The following is a 21,954-nucleotide window of genomic DNA, read 5'->3' on the forward strand; positions in this document are numbered from 1 at the left end:
GATAGTCTGATGGAAAGAGCAGAACAATCAGTAGCCTGGGTCAACTCAGTGCCTGGGCTCTAAGATATAGAGGGAGGAGCAGTCCTGTGAGTAGGTGTACCGGTAGAGCAGGGGTTGCACAGAGCGAGAGAACAGCCATGTCACCCTCATGCTCTGTTTTTGGAAACTCAGTGAGAAATTCCCTGCCCTCACATGTGCACAAAGAGCTGGGTGAATACGAGATTGGCTGCCCCAGGCTTGCAAAAAACTCGTTTCTAATTAACCGCGTCGGGCTGGGTCAGTTTTCTGCTCCACCCACTGTCCTCAGCGCGGATCTGGGCGCCTGTTGGGAGAGGTCCGCGGAAGCTAGTTCCCTAGAGACAGAAGTCCTCCGCTCCAGCTGTCACTCAAGTACTAGGAGGTGGGGCTTTGAGAACTGTCCAATCAGGGGCGCCGCTTGGGCAGGTAGGTGGGGCGACGCACCGCTTTGGCTCCGTTTTCACTCCCGCAGGCTCGGCTAGCGATCCGCTTTCCCACCTCTCAGAGACGCTGGCGGCACTGCCTCAGAGTCTGTCTTGTTGTGACCTGCTGTGAGAGTCGTAGGAAGGACTCAGGGAGACCCAGGAAACCTAGAAATGGTGAGTGTGCGTTACCCGGGTGCAGAGTTGGAGCGAGAGGGGAGGCGGCGTTGGTTGGAGTGAAGCCGAACCAGCTGTGGTGGTGTCGGGCCTCCCCGCTGTCAACCCCGGAGCCTGCGGACCCGAGGGGCGTTGCTCGGACCTCAGTCTCCTCCGTCGGGTCGCGTGGGGGGCGGGGCCGGCAGCCAGGACCCCGGGCGTCCTGTCCAGTCACTGCGCGCCCCGACTTCGGCCCCGACCCCGCAGCCCCGCGTCCGCCTCAGAATGTGTTGTGACCCCCGGGGAGGATTGTCAGGGGACCCTCGTGACTCGGTCTCCGTGGTTCGTGCGTGGGAGGAGCTCTGGTGTGTGGGGTCCCCATTCCCTGACTTTTTCCCAGGGGGCTCCCGTTCTCTCTTCAGTTTTCCAGTTATTTGAGTACCAAGAGTCTCAAGTCTACGCCCCTGTCCGCTCAAGCTTAGCTCTTCCTAGGGCTGGTAGTGAGTTCCCTAAATTTTCGGAGTTCACCCTACATCCCCAAGGCCAAATTCCCTCTCACATTCACAGCATCATTATCAACGCTTTGTCCTCCGTGCTGCGTTTCAAACAGACGCAGTGTTTTAACTGTTTATCATTTTCCTCCCAGAGCCTTGGATGGCTCTTTTTTCCATTTTTTTGTCTGTGGCTGTTTTCCACTAGAAGAAAGCAAAAAATAACCACTTGAAACTACTTTGTTCAACAGTTTGGTGCCTCTCCTCCCACACTCTTTTCTGGGCACAGACATCTACTTCGTGGAGGTTCCTTTTAAAACTTGCCTGGGTCATGTGTCCTGTCAGGGTTGGCCCTACTTTAAAGATTTAAAGATTGTCGCCTTTAAAAGATTTATTCACATATTTAAACGCTATTTTTCAATCAGAGTAAAATGCATTTAATCAATACAGCTTAAAAGATAGTATAAAATATTTCCCAAGAGGCAAAAGAGGTGAATTTTAGGGAAAAAAAAAATTCCAGGATCACATTTCATTTAAAAAGTTTTGTTCTGCTGTTTTTTTCTCCCCTGGAGCATGTGTAGCAAGTTTCTCAGGACTATTCTTTACTTTTAGGTAATTTCAGATGAAATTCTCTGGTTGTGTGGTGTCTGCTTAGACGTCCAGACCAAGTGTTCAGGTGTGATTAATTATTTACAGACCGATTTCTCACTGTAGAAATAATCACTGACTGACATCTTTTTTTTTTTTTCTCCTGAAAGGAGTAAATATTTCAGGTTTTCTGGTTGAACTAGTGAAAATGCTCTACAGTTTTCTTTCCTCCTTTCCACATAAATGATAGGTTTAAATTGTGTTGCTGGATTGTTCAAACACTAAGTTTGTATCCATTAAAATATCAAGAGTGTTCTAAAGATACTCCAGTGCAGAGCAGAGGCCTATAGTCAATGATCCATGCCAAGGCTCCTGTAAAGAGAACGATCTGCACACCCAGTTATTCTTGTTGGGGGGCAACACCCACCCCCCTGCCCCGGCAGGTCTTACATGTTCACACCCACAATGGAAGGAGACTTTATACTGAGAGATGCTACAGAGCCCTGGAAAGCTGAGAATGTACCTGCACACAGTGGTGAGGACTGATTTCATTTCTGAGGTTGGAGGCCTAAAACTTTCCTGTGCGAGTTCAATCCCTGAATTGGGAAGAGCCCCTAGAGAAGGAAATGGCAACCCACTCCAGTATTCTTGCCTGGAGAACCCCACAGACAGAGGAGCCTTTCAGTCTACAGTCCATGGGGTCACAAAAAAGTTGGACACTGGACACAAAACTTGGAACTTCAGTTTTGCGTTCACAGTGTAGGTACACTTAGTGTAATGTACGCACATTGAAAGAGGCTGTTATGATCTTGTCTTCTGTGTTGTGGACAAAGGGTTTATGAATTTGGGTCAAAATCTTAAACTGAATCAGACGTAGAGTTTCCTCACTTGTGAGACTAGAACCTAGTAGAGTCTGTGCTTCCATGTTTTAGGGACACAGGAGAGCGTGTAGAGTGCAGAAATCATTCTTGTGGCTCCTCAACTGTCCCTACCCTCCTCCAGTGACTAACTTGCTCTAGGAACTGTATCTTGGACCCCAAGTCTGGGAATTTGGTCATCTTTCTGAAAGTGGGTTTTTCTTCTGAACTGTAGCAAGAAGGCTACTTATCTGTTTTTATTCCAGTATTTTCTCTTTGTTTTTTGTTAATTACTTTCATGACAATTTTTAATCCAAAAGTGTTGCATACCAAATTAAAACACTGTTTTTTTTACTCTATATGCGAGACAGCAAAAGAGACACAGATATAAAGAACAGTCTTTTGGACTCTGTGGGAAAAGGCAAGGGTGGGATGATTTGAGAGGGTAGCATTGAAACGTGTATATTATCATACATGAAGTGGATCGCTGGTCCAGGTTCAATGCACGAGACAGGGTGCTCAGGGCTGGCGCACTGGGATGACCCTGGGAGATGGGATGGGAAGGGAGGTGGGAGGGGGGTTTTGGATGGGGAACACATGTGCACCTGTGGCTGATTCATGGCAAAAGTCACTACAATATTGTAAAGTAATTAGCCTCCAATTAAAATAGATTAATTAATTTTTTAAAAAATTAAAGCACTGCTTTTTAATGGTGATTTATAGCAGAATAAATTATTTTATAAAATTAATATGTCCTTTTTTAAATTAATTTTTTTTGGCCACACCACATGGCCTGGGGGATCTTAGTTCCTGGACTAGGGATCAAACCCATACCCCCTGCATTGGAAGTGTGGAGTCTTAACCACTGGTCTGCCAGGGAAGTTCCTAATATGCTTTTTAAACTATTTAATTTCTCCTGATGGATACATGTCTACGTATGGCTGAGTCCCTTCACTGTTCACCTGAAACTATCACAAATTGTTAATCAGCTTATACCCCAACATAAAAAGTTTAAAAAGAACTTTACCATTTCTCCTTTTAAAATGAGTTTCCTCCTGCAAGTTCTCCAGGTTTATTGCATCAGGGAGGGTGTGTGTGTGTGTGTGTGTGTGTGTGTGTGTGTGTAAAATGAGTTTCCTCCTGCAAGTTCTCCAGGTTTATTGCATCAGGGAGGGGGTGTGTGTGTGTGTGTGAAAGGCGGGTAGAGTTCCAGTGCATGAAAAACTCTACAATTCTACCATAAGGAAGTTTAATAAGCCAATACAATTTCCAGGCACTTCTCAAAAATTGTTAAAATTTCACATAAATACTGGAACCTCAAAATCAGTCATTTCAAATATATGTTTCTTTCTTAGCTAAATGTTGCAGTCCTTTGATTCTAGTTTCCATTAGCTTTGGGGCTTTTAATGTGTAAGTTAATTGAGAGATACTATGTGAGTAAAGCAAGAAAATTCTGGAACCAACTAGAATTTTGTTCCATTAAGGCAAAGAGCCTCAGTGTGAGATGGGTGTGTTTAAGTGCTCAAATGTTTTTTCCATTAAAAAAAATTTTTATTGTACAATTTTTAAAGGTTATACTCCATTTACAGTTACTACAAAATACTGGCTATATTCCCCATGATGTACAATATATCCCTGTACCCTGTCTTACAACCAAATTGTTTGTGACTCCCACTTCCCTACACTTGCATTGCCCCCATCAACCCCGTAACCACTAGTTTATTTTCTGTATCTATGAGTCTGCTTCTTTTTTGTAATATTGACTAGTTTGTTGTGTTTCTTAGATTCCACATGTAAGTGATGTCATAAAGTATTTATCTTTCTCTGTCTGACTTATTTCACTTAACATAATGCCCTCCTGTCCCTAGACATTTAGAAGGCCATGCTGTTCCTAAAGCAAATGAATTATTGTTTTAATGAATGTGAGGAAAAAGCCATTGAATTTATATTTTTGTTGATATGAAGAAAACACTTTAAAGCTTATATACATCTTTTAAGTCTATTTCTGGGTTTAATTCCAAACCCCTAATATTTTATATTATGCCACTCGTTCCTGAAAATATCCCCAGTATGAAATATAGTGGAGGGACAAACTATAATGTTCTTGTCCTTTTAGTTAGAAGGGGATTTGTAAATCTTTTATGGTATGCAGTTTTATATCTGTTAGCATTTAAAGGGTTAAATCTTGGAATGGTTTCCTATGTAGAAAAGTTAACATTAATTTTAAAAAGCAAAAATTAATTTAAAATAATGTTAAGCATAGGAAAATAAGATGTATATTAGTTTTTCTGCTGATTTTAAATAATGCATGTGAAGGTTAAAAATATTTCTAAAATGGGAAACTAGCTTACGACTCTTAGCCTGCATGTCCTCCTCCACCCCTGTGCTCTTACTCCACCCATGCACAAATATCCGGTTCTGATTGCTTCTTGATCATCCTGTTGATGTTTCTTTATATGGAAACAAGCCAGTGCAGATGCATGTTTTTCTTACCTGGCTTTGGTTCTTGTAATGAGTAGTCAGGTTCCACATGCTTGATGTTTGACTAGTACTGAAAGAAGAGCCTCACCGCTCCCATTTCCCCTAGTCCTTCTTACCTGGACAGGCTGATAAGAAAGCCTGGGGGCTCCTGCTCTGTGGGCTGCCGGTGGCTTGTGCCCTGGGTGGCATTATTGACCCCACCAAACCTGGGTTCTATATACAGAGGGCACCAGCTGACAGTGTCTCCTGTGGGAGCAGAATGAGGATGGGACCCTCCTAGTGATCCTTAGTCCAGGGCTTGGATGGAACCTGTCTGTGTGTTAGTGCAGGTGTGACTGGGGCTGGGTTCACCCAGGCCTTGGAGGGGAGGGATCTTCGGGGGTTACTTGGCTGATTATACCCTGTGAGTGAGGCGAACCCCTCAGATGATCTCTCTGCAAAGATGATTTCAGAGAGAAAGAGAGGCGAGAGTAAAGGCAGCCAGTAGGTGGCAGGCTGAGTCCATTCCTAATACCAGAGGGCTCCCCAGGACCCTTCAGTACCTCTGCTGTTGCTGCACCTGCTAGAAGCACCTGCAACAAAGATGCTGACCCTCTGAGTTAGGTGGGCAACACCTATAGCCTCACTGTGGCACAGAAAAGGGGTTAATTTAAACCAGTTTAAGCCTGGGGTACTTAACTTCTATAACGTAACCAGTTGTCATGAAGGAGGCCTCTGACCCTGATGGCACTGGTGTGAGGCTCTCTAGAGGAAAACAATTATCAATGCTAGGGTAGAAGGGACACTCTCTCCCCCAGAGTATATTCAGTGACCTAAAATACCAAACAAAAAAAGACTGGAGGGAGAGAACCAGAGAAAAAAAGGTACTGAAAGAAAGGACTACAGTTTCATTCAATTGTAAATCCAAAATATACTAGAAGAATTTCCATAGCAAAAAGATAGAAGGGGCCTGCCTGACTTTTGGTCCTCTGTAATACGAGTTTAATATTAACATCTCCTGTATACCGCACTCTAATTCATGAAATTTCATGTAATTAAACTCGGTTTCAAATTGCAGGTATTTGTGGGGATCCCACTAAATTTAAGCAGTTTACCTCATCATCTCAGGGGAATGACTGAATAGAGTATAAAGGACAAACAAGTATACTTTGCCTTCAGCAGCAGAACTCTCTTATTGCCTAAATTTCTCATGGTTGTATCACTCATTGTCCCAAAATATCCCATAGTGAGCAGGGAAGCTCTGAACCCATGATTCATTAAATAAAATTAAATTGTCATCTACTTCCAAATTGGCAAGACAAAATAAGACTCCACAGACATTACCCAACAGTTAAATTCATTAATATGGCCTGATTTTAAGTTTTAAACAGGGCCTTGAGTGTGGTAACACAAGGACAAAAGAGCAAATAAAACCAAGGAGGGTCCTGGAATGCAGGGACAGAAAAGCCAGTTGCTCATTGTTCTTCCCTCCTCCATGTTGTAACTATTAACGGATTTCAGGTCCTCCTGAGCAATATAAACTGTTTTCCCTCCTACCTCACAAGGAGAAGGTATTTGCCTTACTCTTACCCCACCCAGGATATGTACCTCATCCAATCAGCAAATGACCTGCAAGACCCCTATCCCACTCCTTGTACCCTGGGTATAAAAGTATACTAAGGACCCCTGTTCAACGTTGGTTCTCCCCTGAGCTGGCCTGCTGTTGTAACAGTGTCTCCCACTCTAATAAACTTTATTTCCCTCTCATTGTGCCTCATGTCTGAAAATTGTTTTCCAACCCACACACGGACCTTGACATTGAATTATATTGAAAAACATTATAAAGAAACGTATTAAAGGAGAAGTGATACCCCCCAATTTTCTCCTTTAATAGCCTTATTTGATCTGTCCTTAAACCTGGAAAGAATGAATGATACCTCATAGTGGATTACAACAACCTTGAGCTGTGGTTACATCAAATTAGCCCCTATTCCTAGTCCCTATCACTATGGATATTACTTACTTCATCCACTCAGTAAACATCTTGCTCTCACAGACTTGATAAGTCTGTTCTGTTGAGTATCTATTTCAACATTGTCTCAGCTGCAGAGGCCTTCCCCTCTGAAGGGACATCTTTATCTGGTTACCCTCAGAGAACCTCAGCACTTTTGCCATCCCACAGTCTCTGCAGGAAGATTTGAACTGCATGCACTTTGCTTCAGGAACACAGGTATGACATCACACTAAGGACATCTTCCTCTGAGTATATTCATTTCATTTTCTTTCTTTTTTTTTTTATTAGTTGGAGGCTAATTACTTCACAATATTTCAGTGGGTTTTGTCATACATTGATATGAATCAGCCATAGAGTTACACATATTCCCCATCCCAATCATTTCATTTTCATTCAGAATACACAAATATGGAAAAAAGGATCTCACAAAAAGTGTATGGGCCATTAACCCACGCAATGTGAGGCCCTTAGTTAAGTTTCTGTATGTTTTTCAGTTATCAACTGCTCCCTCCTTTACAATGTGAAGAAATATTTGTAGTCATTCTCAGCACCCACAAGGCCTAGTAGGTTCTTTTGGTGTTGGGGAGACAACATATTCCTTATTTAGGAATTTTACTTGAGCCCATTTTTGCTATTACTTGGAAATTGGCCCCCACCTTGAGAGCACCCCTACTACAGAAGGCTCTGGACTGTGTTTAAATGACCATACAACAGGCACCCCTGTTAGTTCCCTTGGAGTCTCCCTCAGTATAGAGGATACAGTGGCCTCTTCTTATGCCTCGTACAGTGACCCATGATGGCCTTAAGCTGTCTATAGGCTTCTGGTGCAAAGAACTGCCTTAGAAGTACAATTATCACCATGTACTAGGCTTTCTTGAAACTGAGATTCTCACAAGTGTAATAGAAAGCAGTGAACACACAGCCATTGCTGTGCTTGTCATTACTGCTCACCCTGTTACCAGGCAACGGTTCTGCTCAGCATTTGGTTGGTGCCTCAGTGGGCCTCACCTACAAGCAACCAATTGTGGATGAGCAACCATTAGGAGTCCTGCTCAGTTATTGGTCAGTACTGCAGTGGGCCCTGCCCACAAGTAACAGTCAATAAGGGACCACTGGGGAAGGAATTCAGGCTTCCCTGGTGACTCAGATGAAATCTAAAGAATCTACCTGCAATGTAGGAGACCTGGGTTGGATCCCTGGGTGAGGAAGAGCCCCTGGAGAAGGGAATGGCTACTCACCCAGCATTCTTGCCTGAAGAATTCCATGGACAGAGGAGGCTGGCGGGCTACAGTCCATGGAGTCACAAAGAGTGGAATGTGACTCAGCAACTAACTTAAAGGGAAGGGATTCAGCCATCGGCCTGTGGTATGGTGGCCATCAGATGGAGAGTGAGGTAAGAGGCGGATCCTGGCCTTCTCCTGGAAGCCCTTCAGCTCACTGGGCCTTGGGCCAGCAGGTGAGCTGGGGCCCAGGGAACAGGCTGGAGGATGTGTCCTGTGGGGCCCCAGTTGTTTTTCAGTCCCTCAGTCGTGTCCAACTGTTTGCAACGCCATGGACCGCAGTATGCCAGGCTTACCAGTCCATCACCAACTCCTGGAGCTTGCTCAAACTCATGTCCATTGGGTCAGTGATGCCATGAACCATCTCGTCCTCTGTCATCCACTTCTCCTGCCTTCAATCTTTCCCAGCATCAGGGTCTTTTCTAATGAGTCAGTTCTTTGCGTCAGGTGTCCAAAGTATTGGAGTTTCAGCTTCAGCATCAGTCCTTCCTGTGAATGTTCAGGACTGATTTCCTTTAGGATAGACTAGTTGGATCTGCAGTCCAAGAGACTCTCAAGAGTCTTCCCCAACACCACAGTTCAAAAGCATCAGTTCTTCAGTGCTCAGCCTTCTTTGTGGTTCAACTCTCACATCCATACATGACTACTGGAAAAATCATAGCTTTGACTAGATGGACCTTTGCTGACAAAGTAATGTCTGTGCTTTTTAATATGCTGTCTAGATTTGTCATAACTTTTCTTCCAAGGAGCAAGAGTCTTTTAATTTCATGGCTGTAGTCACCATCTGCATTGATTTTGGAGCCCAAAAAAATGAAGTCTGTCACTGTTGTGATTGTTTACCCATCTATTTGCCATGAAGTGATAGGACCGGATTCCGTGATCGTAGTTTTTTGCATGTTGAGTTTTAAGCCAGCTTTTTCACTTTCACCTTCATCAAGAGCCTCTTTAGTTCCTCTTCTCTTTCTACCATAAGGGTGATATCATCTGCATATCTGAGGTTATTGATATTTCTCCCGGCAATCTTAATTACAGCTTGTGCTTCATCTCCCCTGGTATGATATACTCTGCATGTATGTTAAATAAGCAGGGTGACAATATACACCCTTGATGTATTCCTTTCCCAGTTTTGAACCAGTCCGTTTTTCCATGTCTGGTGCTAACTGTTGCTTCTTGACCTGCACACAGGTTTCTCAGGAGGCAGGTAACATGGTCTGGTATTCACATCTCCTTAAGAATTTTCCACAGATTGTTGTGATCCACACAGACTAAAGCTTTAGCATAGTCAGTGAACCAGATGTTTTTTTGGAATTCTTTTTCTATAATACAATGGATGTTGGCAGTTTGATTGCTGGTTCCTCTGCCTTTTCTAAATCCAGATTGAACATCTGAAAGTTCTTGGTTCACATACTGTTAAAGCCTAATTAGGAGAATTTTGAGCATTATTTTGCTAGCATGTGAAATGAGTGCAATTGTGTGGTAGTTTGAGCATTCTTTGACATTGCCCTTCTTTGGTGTTGGAATGAAAACTGACCTTTTCCAGTCCTGTGGCCACTGCTGAGTTTGCCAAATTTGCTGGCAGATTGGGTGCCGCACTTTCACAGCATCACCTTTTAGGATTTGAAATAGCTTACCTGGAATTCCATCAACTCCACTAGCTTTGTCCATAGTGATGCTTCCTAAGGCCCACTTGGCTTCACACTCCAAGATGTCTGGCTCTAGATGAGTGGTCACACCATCGTGGTTATCCGAGTCATTAAGATCTTTTTTGTATAGTTCTTCTGTGTATTCTTGCCACCTCTTCCTGATATCTTCTGCTTCTGTTAGGTCCATACCATGTCTGTCCTTTATTGTGCCCGTCTTTGCATGAAATGTTCCCTTGTTCTCTAATTTTCTTGAAGAGATCTCTAGTCTTTCCCATTATTGTTTTCCTCTGTTTCTTTGCATTGTTCACTTAGGAAGGCTTTCTTATCTCTCTTTGTTATCCTTTGGAAATCTACATTCAGATGGATATATCTTTCTTTTTCTCCTTGCCTTTTGCTTCTTTCTTTTTCTCAGATATTTGTAAGGCCTCCTCCAAAAACCATTTTGCCTTCTTGCATTTCTTTTTTTGGCAATGCTTTTGATCACCACCTCTTGTACAGTGTTATGAACCTCCATCCGTAGTTCTTCAGGCAGAAGATCTATCTGTCTGTCTATCAGATCTAATCCCTCGAATCTATTTGGTGGGGCTCCAGAGCTCTCACTAAAGCTAGTCTTGGCCCAGGCCTTGAGGCAACAGTGAACCTCTCCCGCCTCTTGCCTCTGTGACCTAATAGTAGCAGTGGCAGTCTGCCTGGGTCACAGTCTGTGGGACCTGGTCTCCCCACTGTTTGGGCAGCCTAAGGGCTATTGGGTTCGGTGCCTGGCTCCCTCAGTGATGACATTTGGGCAGCCTGGGAACCTGGCCCCAAGCTGCCAAGTGAGAGCTACCTCCTCTTAGCCAGGACCAGGACCCCAGAGGGTGAAAGCTTTGCCTTGGGACCTTGCCCTTTCTTGTCAGAAGAAAGAATAACATTCATTTGGTAGAGATTTACAAGAACATTGTTGCCTGATCCTGATGTAACTTCAGGAACAAAGGATCTGACACCAACAAGTTTGCAACAACTAATCAGGCCTCTCCCTCACCTTTCTTATAAAAGAGCTTTGCTGAAAGCTTTTAGTAACTTTGAGGTTCTTGAGCCACCCATCTCTTTGCATAGCTCTGTAATAAACTTTTCTCTGTTCCAAACTCCAGTGTTTTAGTATTGTTTGGCCTCACTGTGCATTAGGCACACAGACTTGCATTTTTCAAGAACATAGCACTAAGCAGGAGAAGGCAATGGCACCCCACTCCAGTACTCTTGCCTGGAAAATCCCATGGATGGAGGAGCCTGGTAGGCTGCAGTCCATGGGATTGCTAAGAGTTGGACCCGACTGAGAGGCTTCACTTTCACTTTTCACTTTCATGCATTGGAGAGGGAAATGGCAGCCCACTCCAGTGTTCTTGCCTGAAGAATCCCAGGGACAGAGGAGCCTAGCGGGCTGTCGTCTGTGGGGTCGCACAAAGTCGGACATGACTGAAGCGACTTAGCAGCAGCAGCAGCAGCAAGCACTGAGCATGTGATCCTCTGCTAAGCTGCTCATGATGCCTGTGACCTTGGAAACAGCACCCCATCGGGTCAGCATGCCTACCAACACCTTCATGTGACATGATGATGTCACATTTGTCCTCACCTGAGTCTCCTGCAGAAGGAGGCCTCTTTTACTCATTCCCTTAAAAGTTGCTGCAGTGTTGGGAAAGGTCCCCATTCTCCCAGATGGAGTCTTTCCTGGGGTTAATTGAAGGCTCAGTTCTGGGGTATATGCAAGACTGTAAGGAAGACAATATGCATTCCTGCAGGACAAGTTCTGAAGAGAGTTGGTGCTCTGCATCCCTTGTTTATGATATCCCTGATAAAAAAAATCCAAACCCCAGGGTCACACAGCTACCCAAACATCAGGCAGTTATCTTGATACTGATCCAAAACTGGCCTTATCTACTTGTATTCACAGATTCTTGGACACTTGTCTAAGAGTTGCCCCCTTTGTAATAAAAAGAACTTTAAGAACCTCTGAACTCAATAGATAACCCAAAATATAAATCAAGGTAATACCTTTTAAATATATATATATTTATTTTGGGCTGTATTGGGTCTTAGTTGCAGCACATGGGATCTTCATGGCATCAGGTGGGATCTTTCTTTGTGATGTGTAGGCTCAGTAGGTGTGTGGGATCTTAGTTCCGTGACCAGGAATTGGGCTCATGTCCCACACATTGCTCGGCAGATTCTTAACCGCTGGACCACCAGGGAAGTCACAAGGTAACTCTCTTCTGTACATGTACTATGTGCACTATTCACGGTCTTGCCAGGACACTTCTCATCCACATGAGAGTTCTGGAGATGTTGGTAGTAACCATGACGCTTCTCTGAATATGCTGTGCAGTTCTGTCCAACAGGGCATTCAGTGGAGGTTTCACCTCTCTTACCTGTCTTAGGCTCATGGAGCACCATGCTGCCTTACTGAATAAATGCAAATCAGTTGGATGAAAGGTATCCTGTTTCCGTCATCGGTCAGTCATCAGGGGTAATGACTTTTGCTTCATCTTTGTTTTTTTCTAGTACACTTTAGTTTTTTTAGGGCAGTTTTAAGTTTATAGGAAAATTGATCAGAAAGTATAGAGAAATGTATCAGAAAGTATACATAACCCCTCTGCATCCACAGTTTGCACTATATTGTTTTTTATTTCTTATTTGACCGTGGTACATTTGTTAAACTTGCTCAGCAAATAGTGAGCATTGTTTCTTATCATAAATGGATATTGGTTGGTGTCAAATCCTTTCTCATGCTTATTTCTCCTTTTATTTCTGAGTTAGTAATTTCTGTTTTCCTTCTTCATTGTCTTGACTGGCTGTTTATCATTTTACTAAATTAATATTTTCAAAGGATTACCTTTGGGATTTGAAAAGTAGAAGAGTGTTTTTTTCTTTCAAAACTTGAAATACAAGGATACCTCAAATTGGGGGTTCTGTTCAGGACCACTGCAATAAAGTAAGTCATACTCATTATTTGGTTTCCCAGTGCATATTAAAAAACTGTATCATAGCTTATTAAGTATGCAGTAGCATTATGTCTAAAAAGCAATTTATATAGCTTTATTGCTAAAAAATATTAACCATCATCTGACAATGTAGGGTTTCCACAAACTACTGTGAAACACAATAAAATGAAGTATGCCTATATAGCAAGCATTTCAGTCCACTCTCTTCTTCCTTGTATGGTTTCTGAAAACACGTCTGATTTAATTCAAATCTTTTTTTCTCTGTGAAAATCAAAACTGCAGTTAGGTACCACCTCATACCAGTCAGAATGACCATCATTAAAGAGACTACAAATAAAAAGTGCTAGAGAGGATGTGGAGAACTGGGAATCTTCCTGTGCTGTTGCTAGGAATGTAAATTGGTGCAGCCTCTATGGAGAACAGTATGGAGGCACAAATGTATACACACACACAATGCAATACTATTCAGTCATAAAGAAAGAATAAATAATGCCATTTGCAGCAACATGGATGGACCTAGAGGTTATCATACTGAGTAAAGTAAGTCAGAAAGAAAAAGACAAATATCATATGATATTACTTACATATGGAATCTAAAATATGACACAAGTGAACTTACCTATGAAACAGAAACAGACTCATGGATACAGAGAACAGACTTGTGATTGCCAAGGTGGAGAGAGATTGGAGACAGATGCATTGGGAGTTAGGGATTAGCAGATGCAAGCTATTACATATAGAATGGGCAAACAGCAAGATCCTGCTCTATAGCACAGTGAACTGTATTCAGTATCCTGTAATCAGCCATTGTGGCTCAGCTGGTAAAGAATCCGCCTGCAATGTGGGAGACCTGGGTTCGGTCCCTGGGTTGGGAAGATCCCCTGGGGAAGGGAAAGGCTACCCACTCCAGTATTCTGGCCTGGAGAATTCCATGGACTGTATAGTCCGTGGGGTTGCAAAAAGTCGGACCCAACTGAGCAACTTTCACTTTCCAATCAACCAGAATGGAAAGGAATATGCAAAGAAATGTATATGTATAACTGATTCACTTTGCCATACAGCAGAAATTAACACAGTGTTGTAAGTCAACTATACTTAAAGTAAATAAACTAAGGTGTTTCTTCTACATCTTTTCAATATATTCTTTCTTCCATGTCAATATGAAATACTTGGGTGTGCATTTTCTTTTTTTATAATTTTCTTTTTATTTATTTGGTTTTGGCTGTGCTGGGTCTTTGTTGCTGTGCAGGCTTTCTCTAGTGGTGGCGAGCGGGGGTTTCTCTCGTCTCGGAGCACAGAGTCCAAGGTGCCCGGACTTTAGTAGTTGTGGCTTGTGTGCTCAGTAGTTGCAGTTCTTGCGCTCTGGTACACAGGTTCAATAGTGCCTCCTGTACTGGCAGCCAGACTCTATTTTATAGAGTGTTTTCTGAACTTGCTGCATTTGTGGTTTGCCGTAAATGACTTTTTTAAAATATTTGTTTGGTTTTGGCTCCATTGGGTCTTAGTTGGGATCCATTGCTTCAGCACACAAATTCTCCAGGTGTGGCACACAGGCTAATTGTGGCCTTCAGGCTACATAGTGGGCAGGCTTCAGTAGTTGTGGCAAGTGGGCCCTCCAGCTACTGTGCATGGCTTAGCTGCTCTGAAGCATGTAGGATCCTAGTTCCCGACCAGGGATCCAGCTCTTGAACCCCTGCATTGCAAAGTGGATTCCCAACCGCTGGACCACCAAGGAAGTCCCCAGGCCTTGTATCTTTATTTTCTCTTTCTCAATTTTGAAAACTGTGGTTTTCCTGTGACTTCAATGCTCTGATGGATATAAGAAGAGTTATTGATTTCAAATGTTTTCACGTTTTTTCTATGAAGTTGGGAATGGCATCCAAGTTCTTTAAAATATTTATTTATTTAGGTTACCTCAGATCTTAGTCACTGCACACAAAATCTTTATTGTGTCGGGCAGGATCTTTTGTTGCAGTGCTTGGACTCTCTCTGGTTATGGCACCTCGGCTCAGTAGTTGTGGCACACAGGCCTAGCTGCTCCAAGACATGTGGGATCTTAGACACTGACCAGTGATCCAATCTGCATCCCCTGTACTGCAAGGCGAAGAATTGCTAACCACTGGACCACCAGGGAAGTCCCCCAAGTCCCTTAAATACCAGACCCAAAACTAGAGTTCTCTGACTCCCGTTTTTGATGGTTGACTGCTGTTAACTTTAAAGTCTCAAAAAAAAAAAAATAATAAAAATAAAGTCTCATTTCCCCCACCCATTTCTCTTTTTTTCCCCATAGGTTTAATGGGTTTTATAAGTTTACCCCTTCAGTTCCTATTTGCAGCACCCAGTATTCCTTTGAAACACCAGACTCAGCAGTGGCCAACAGTCAAGTTTAGACCTCCAGAGTTTAAAAGTTCAGGTTCTAAAAATAAATAAATAAATCAAAGTTCAGGTTCTCTGAGCATTCCGTGTTGCAGTGGCACTTATCCAAAATTGGTACCTCCCTATTGTTGGGGGAACTTTAAATGTACCAGTGGAAAAAGCTTTTTCCTCTTTATGAGGAAGAAAGAAAATCGTTCCTCAAACCCGGCAGATCTGGCTGTGAGGTCTTTCCTCCTGTCCCATCTCTTGTGTTTTTTGTTTTTTTTTTTTTTTTTGGCAGTGGAGCAAGAGACCAGAATCTAACTTTAGTTCCAAGAAACAAGACAGTGATGGCTGGCTATAAAGGGAGTGAGGAGAGCAGTGGAGTCTCCTTTACCTCCCACATCTACTATTTGTGCTTCACAGAAAAACAAAAATAACAGGTCCACAAAATACAACAGCTAGAATTACAAAACTCCGTTCATACAAGGGCAGTGGAAGGCAGGAAGTGGAAGTGGGAGGGGAAATGGCACAGGGAGAAACAGTATTCAAATCAGTCAAGGCTCGGGGCCGGCAAATGCTAGGAGAAAAGCTGCAGAAGAACCTGTGGTCCTTTCAGACTCACCAGTGTTTAAAATCCACACTGGTGTCAGGAAGATTCTGCCTTACGTGCACCGGAGAAAAACTCCGGATTCCTCAGAGAGAAGGTAGGGTATGCAGGGCCCTTCCCCTCACTTCTGTCTGACCCACACCTCTACATAGTGATAGGAGTGCCTTTGGTGCTCCTCTCTATTGGCAGTAACAAGACATTAAGCCCTCATAAGATCCTGTTCCTGTGTGTGAACCCAAACCTACCCCCTAATTTTTAAAAGAAGTCCAGGCTCCTTTCTCTCTTAAGGCATTTCCTGACTGCTGGAGAAGTAGGCCTTACTTTTCGCGGAGACCTCAATTATGGGAAGTAAACCCTTTCATACACTATTGGCACTGTGTGCTGTCATCAGCGAAGGGATTCATATGTTCAGTGGTCAAGCCATCATACTTCTGTAGATCAGATAGGAGTGTTTGAGAATTAGAGAACTTGGGAGAACAGCCTCTAGAATGGCTGGTTTTGAAACCACTTCTTCTTGCAGTTTGAAAACAAATTTTAGGGTTGTTTGGAGGAAAGCACTGCTGAATCCTTCATTATATTTTAAGGTCAAATTGCTATGAATCCATTGTGATTTTCAATGAACACACTTGCAGTCTGCACCTCTTAACCTGTTACTCAAGGTCAGCAAAGCACAGGGCACAGTGTTCCGGTTCTGCCATAAAGAGTGCTTCTGGCATATTATCCCACTTTGTGTGACTTTGTGTGCCTCTGAGCAGCCCCAAGGGGCATGAGTATAGGGAATTTGTGGTCTAAGTTGTGACATCTTCTTCCTGGTATCTGACTTCTAAATACCAAGTAACTTCGAGTCCATAAAATCAGAGAGAGAAAGGGAGAGCTGAGCCTGTGGTAAATATTACACAAGTTAAAAGCAATACGTCCTGGTAGTCAGGATATTTTCATTCTACCAGCTGTTATCACTATAGTACTTCTAAAAACCTGGAACTTCAGGACTAAATGGCCAGTTGAATCTTATTAAAAGCTGGATTTCTACTTGTCCTAGACACTCATGTTTGGTGATAGGGATAGAAGTAAAAGTTTCTAGTTCTTCACTATGTTTTTACTTAGTAAAGTTTTATGCAAATTTCACCCTCTGCCTCATAGAGTGCTGTTAATAGTGGGTAATAAGGGAGAGGGAAGTTTTCCTCACAAGGAATCCATGATCTTAAAATGATAATATTTGTTTCATATGTGTAGCATTTCTGTCATTTCCCAACATGCTTGGACCCTGCGATGAGACAGAAATAATATCTGATGAGATCACAATAAACTGTGTAAATAATTTGCATGTTTTCATGATGCTGTTAAACTTACAAGGAAGTAAGTGTGGACAGAGAGTATGTTTCTCATAATCAAGCCAGAGAATAAATGTTTGGAGGTGACAGGCTCATACATAAAATGAGTCTTCATATAAATGGTGTATAGATGTCCAGGGCTGTTAGTCTCACACATCCTCCTATGCACACATTTGGGATGCTTTAGGATTCAGTGACCTTTGAGGATGTGGCTGTGAACTTCACCCTGGAAGAGTGGGCTTTCCTGGATCCTTCACAGAAGAAGCTCTATAGAGATGTGATGCGGGAAACCTTGAGGAACCTGATCTCAATAGGTGAGGATGACAATTTGCCTTTACTTTGTTAATTAGTAACAATAAGTGTTTCTTACTCATTGTTCCAAGATATTAAATGTGGAAATGCAGAATATTGTTAAATAAAACTAGGCAAGGCCACAGCCAACAGTGGATATAGAATCTAGTCATTTTTCTATAACTAATAATATTTTGGAATCATTTTCCTTGATCTGCAATTTAGGAGAAAAATGGGAAGATCATGACATTGAAGATCAGTACAAAAATCAGGGGAGAAAATTAAGGTAAGTCGTACCCACAATATAATATAGTAACTCCTGAGTATTCTGTTACGTTATGAAATTTTAAAAGGATGAAATAACTAGTGCTCCAAATTTAGTTATTCTTGGAAAATTTTCACCAAAATTACTTATGTGACATAGATGTTCAGTGTTTACAAAATAGTTCAACACTTTAAATAAATTCTCTATATGAATTGTCACTGCTTTGATGATTGCAAGAGCATTTCTTATATTAAACTTGAAACCATTCAGACAAGGCATAAAACCTACACTATTGCTATAAGTGATAAAAAATGTACTTCAAATGTCCTACTAAGTATAAAATTGTTAATAAAGAACTCATTAATAATGTACTCCTTGTTTGTTTGTTTGTTTGTTTCCCACAGAAGTCATGTAGTTGAAAGACTCTGTGAAAGTAAAGAGGGTAGTCAGTGTGGAGAAAACGTCAGCATTATTCCAAACCTCAATCTGAGCAAGAAAACTAATAGATTGAAACCACGTGAATGCAGTGTATGTGGAAAAGTGTTTACACGTCATTCATCCCTTAAGAGACATATGAGATATCACACTGAACGTAAACCACCAGAGTATCAGAAATATGGAGAGAAGCCATATAGATGTAAGGAATGTGGTAAAGCCTTTGGCTATCTCCAATTTTTGGAGACCCATGAGAAAAATCACAATCGAGAGAAAAAATATAAATGTGAGGAATGTGGGAAAGCATTCCATTCCCGTGCATCCTTTCAAGCACATGAAAGAATCCACACAGGAGAAAAACCCTATGAATGTAAGGAATGTGGGGAGGCCTTCATGTGGAGCACAGGGTTTCGAAGACACATGGTAACACACACTGGAAATGCTTCATATACATGTAAGGAGTGTGGGAAAGCTTTTAATTGTTCCTCTTCATTGCGAACACATGAAACAACCCACAGTGAAAAGAAACCCTATCAGTGTAAGCAATGTGGAAAATTCCTTAGATACTACCATACTTTTAGAACACATCAAAGGACTCACACAGGTGAGAAACCCTATGAATGTAAGCAGTGTGGTAAAGCCTTCAGTTGTCCTAGTTCTTTTCGGAAACATGAAAGAATTCATACTGGAGAAAAGCCTTATGAATGTAAGGAGTGTGGGAGAACCTTCAGAGGTCTCTCAAGCCTTCGAGCACACATGATCACTCACACTGGCGATGGACCTTATAAATGTCAGGAATGTGAGAGAGCCTTCATTTCTCCTAGTTCCTTTCGAATACATCAAAGGATTCACACTGGAGAGAAACCCTATGAATGTGAACAATGTGGTAAAGCTTTCAATTACTACAATTCCTTACAGTCACACAGAAGAACTCATACTGGAGAGAAGCCCTATGAATGCAAGGAATGTGGGAAAACCCTCTCCCATCAGCAAACCTTAAAAATACACATGCGGCTGCACACTGGAGAGAAACCCTATGAATGTAAACAATGTGGTAAAGCTTTCAGATATTACCCTTCCTTTCACAAACACAAACAAATTCATACTGGAGGGAAACCCTTCGAATGCAAACAATGTGGTAAAGCCTTCAGTCATTACAATTCCTTACAGTCACATGGAAGAACTCACACTGGAGAGAAACCCTACGAATGCAAGGAATGTGGGAAAGCCCTCTCCCATCACCAAACCTTGAGAGTACACATGAGACTGCACACTGGAGAGAAACCCTATGAATGCTCACAGTGCAGCAGAGCTTTCAGATATTACACTTCCTTCCAAAAGCACAAACGAATTCACACTGAGAAATTTTATGAATAAGGAATATAGAGAAGCCTTTAGTCAACCAACTTCACTTTGAAAATGTTAAAGAAGCCACACTGGAGAGAAAAACCTATCAGTGTAAACAAGGTGGGAAAACCTTAAGATATTTTCAAAGTTTGCAAACACATGAAAGGATTCCCATAGAATAGAAACCTTGTAAACCATGTGGGAAGTCCTGCAAAAATTATACCTCCTTAGAAATGCATGAAAGAATTCATACTGAAAAGAAACCCTGTGACTGTAAGGGATATGGAAAAGCCTTCAGATGTTACCAGAGGTTTTTATTTATTTTTGATGACTTGAAAAAGATCAGAGTGGAGGGAGTATGGTAAAGCCTTCATTTGTCACAAACCATTTGAAGAGAGTGCACACTGGAGAGATACTGTATAATGTAAAAAAATGTCAGAAGACTTTCAGTCATTCCAATTCCAAAAGAATGAAAGGACTCACTGGACAAAAACCCCTGAGTTAAACAGTTTTGGAAAGATTTCAATGAGCCCACATCTTTACATGTGAAAACTCACATTGGAAAGAAATATAAGTAATATGAGAAAGCTTGATGAAAATTAATCTATGTGTAACAGGAAAAAGTTATTAAAGTTGGAAATACATTGTGTTTATCAATCCTCTTTCTTAAAGTGCACTATTGGACAGTGGATTTCTAGTAATTACTCTCAGAAATGAATATGAGGGGAGATGACTCTGTAAGTCATGTTTCCACAGTGGTACATAAAATTAATAGATAGAGCTTTTTCTTTAAATCAGTTTTATTTTTTCTTTTTGAAGCCAGTTGGATCATAGGTGAATCAGAGTAAATGCCTAATAATTCAATTAGGTAAAAATTATTTTATAATGTTTGATTTGCTCTGTGTTAAGGGGCCACTGAGAAATGACAGTTTGGTATTTGGATTTTCCTAACAGCCTTATGGCAGTTCTCGGATATCTCTAGTCCAATATATATATTTCTCTTTCTTACCAAGCTCTTTTGTTGGAGTGAAGAGTATAAGAGCCTTTTAACATTTTCTATGCTAATAAACTGTTCAATAAATATTTGTGTATGCCTCACTTATAAATGAATATAGTTTCTATGTGAATAATTATTTTCATATTTATATCTTGCTTTGTATCTTTCCTTCTGACTATAATTTGGTGAATAGACTTGGAATTAAGAAGAGTGGCCTAGGAACTTCCCTGGTGGTCTAGTGGTTAAGAATCTTCCTCGCAGTGCAGGGGACCTGGGTTTGATCCCTTCGCAGGGAACTAAGAACCCACATGCTGTGGAGCAGCTGAGCCTGTGTACCTCAATGAAACATCCCACATAATGCAATGAAGATCCCCTATGCTCCAACTGAGACCCAGTGCAGCCAAGTAAATAAATAAAAAAGAAGAGAGGCTTATGGTGGGGCAACAAAATCTAAAGCTAGAGGATAGAGCTATCCTCTCTGTAGGTAATGTTAGGAATTAGATTTTCCAGAACTCATCCTCTTTATGGTTCCTGTTAGAGTCCACCAATAGTGTGACTTGCCAGAGATTTGGAAGGCAGAAACAAGGAAGGTATTAGTCAGATTTCACAGTCACCATATTTAAAGAGAGCCAAATGCATAGGAGCTTCAGGTATACTATCTTCCAGCCCATTTTCTACATTTTTTCCTTCCGGTCAAGTATCCTCAAGACCACCACTAACTGACATCCATTTTCTGAGATATGTACATGCTACAACTAAGACCTGATGCAGCCAAATAAATATTTAAATAAAACTTTTTTTAAAAGAAAAAATACTAGAGCTATTTGTGTCCCCTTTCAAAGTGTTGCGTAAATAAGTAAGCAGGTGGATCTGATAATATGCAGTGCCTGTGGTCTCTGTGGTCAATGGGATATGCCCATGACATGGGTTCTGATGAATGTTTCTGTCACTCTGCCCCTGCTGTTACCTCAGGTCAGTTTTTCAGAGTGGAATAGGCTTTGGTTTCTAAAGATGTTTTGAAGTAAGCAGGCCTAAGTAGGCCTGATTTGGGAAACAATAACTTGGAAATGGTTTGTGGATGGCCATGGAGGGAACTGATGGTGATGCATTTGAATGAGGATGTCCCCAGCAAATTCCACTTGAGATACACCTTTAGGTTTCAGAACCACAGTATTTCCAAAGATCTGTTCGAGGAAGCTGACTTAGACTCAAAGACAGACCTGGGAGCCCTCTCACTTCACTCCTAGTTATGTGATGAAACGAGGAGAGGTGCAGCCCTAGTGGGTGTTCAGACAGGGTTGCAAAAAAGGCCTGTTGTGGCCCATGTCCTTCTGCCCCAGTCCTTCAGTTCTTCCTAGAAAGAATCTCAGAGTGGTGGGGAAAAAAGTTGAACACTTGAAGTTCAGGAGAGTTTAATAT

The 21,954-nt window shown here is 41.9% G+C and overlaps 2 protein-coding genes across 2 annotated transcripts in view; both read left to right on the forward strand.

The window, feature by feature from the left end:
- The first annotated feature begins 491 nt into the window (after nt 1-491).
- Nucleotides 492-21,900, forward strand: LOC122440486 (zinc finger protein 709-like). Its single transcript, XM_043466792.1, has 4 exons — nt 492-617; nt 17,388-17,514; nt 17,717-17,777; nt 18,161-21,900. Exons 1-4 carry the CDS (start codon nt 615-617, stop codon nt 19,566-19,568), a joined length of 1,599 nt encoding a protein of 532 aa, XP_043322727.1. The 5' UTR covers nt 492-614; the 3' UTR covers nt 19,569-21,900.
- The window catches only part of LOC122440485 (zinc finger protein 791-like), a 62,764-nt gene continuing 41,318 nt past the window's right edge, over nt 509-21,954 (forward strand). Inside the window, exon 1 of the mRNA XM_043466786.1 lies at nt 509-617. The gene's annotated coding sequence lies outside the window, so the exon portion shown is untranslated. The remainder of the gene's footprint in view (nt 618-21,954) is intronic.

The sequence above is a fragment of the Cervus canadensis genome, chromosome 4 (genome assembly GCF_019320065.1).
Source record: "Cervus canadensis isolate Bull #8, Minnesota chromosome 4, ASM1932006v1, whole genome shotgun sequence".
Classification (NCBI taxonomy): Eukaryota; Metazoa; Chordata; class Mammalia; order Artiodactyla; family Cervidae; genus Cervus; species Cervus canadensis.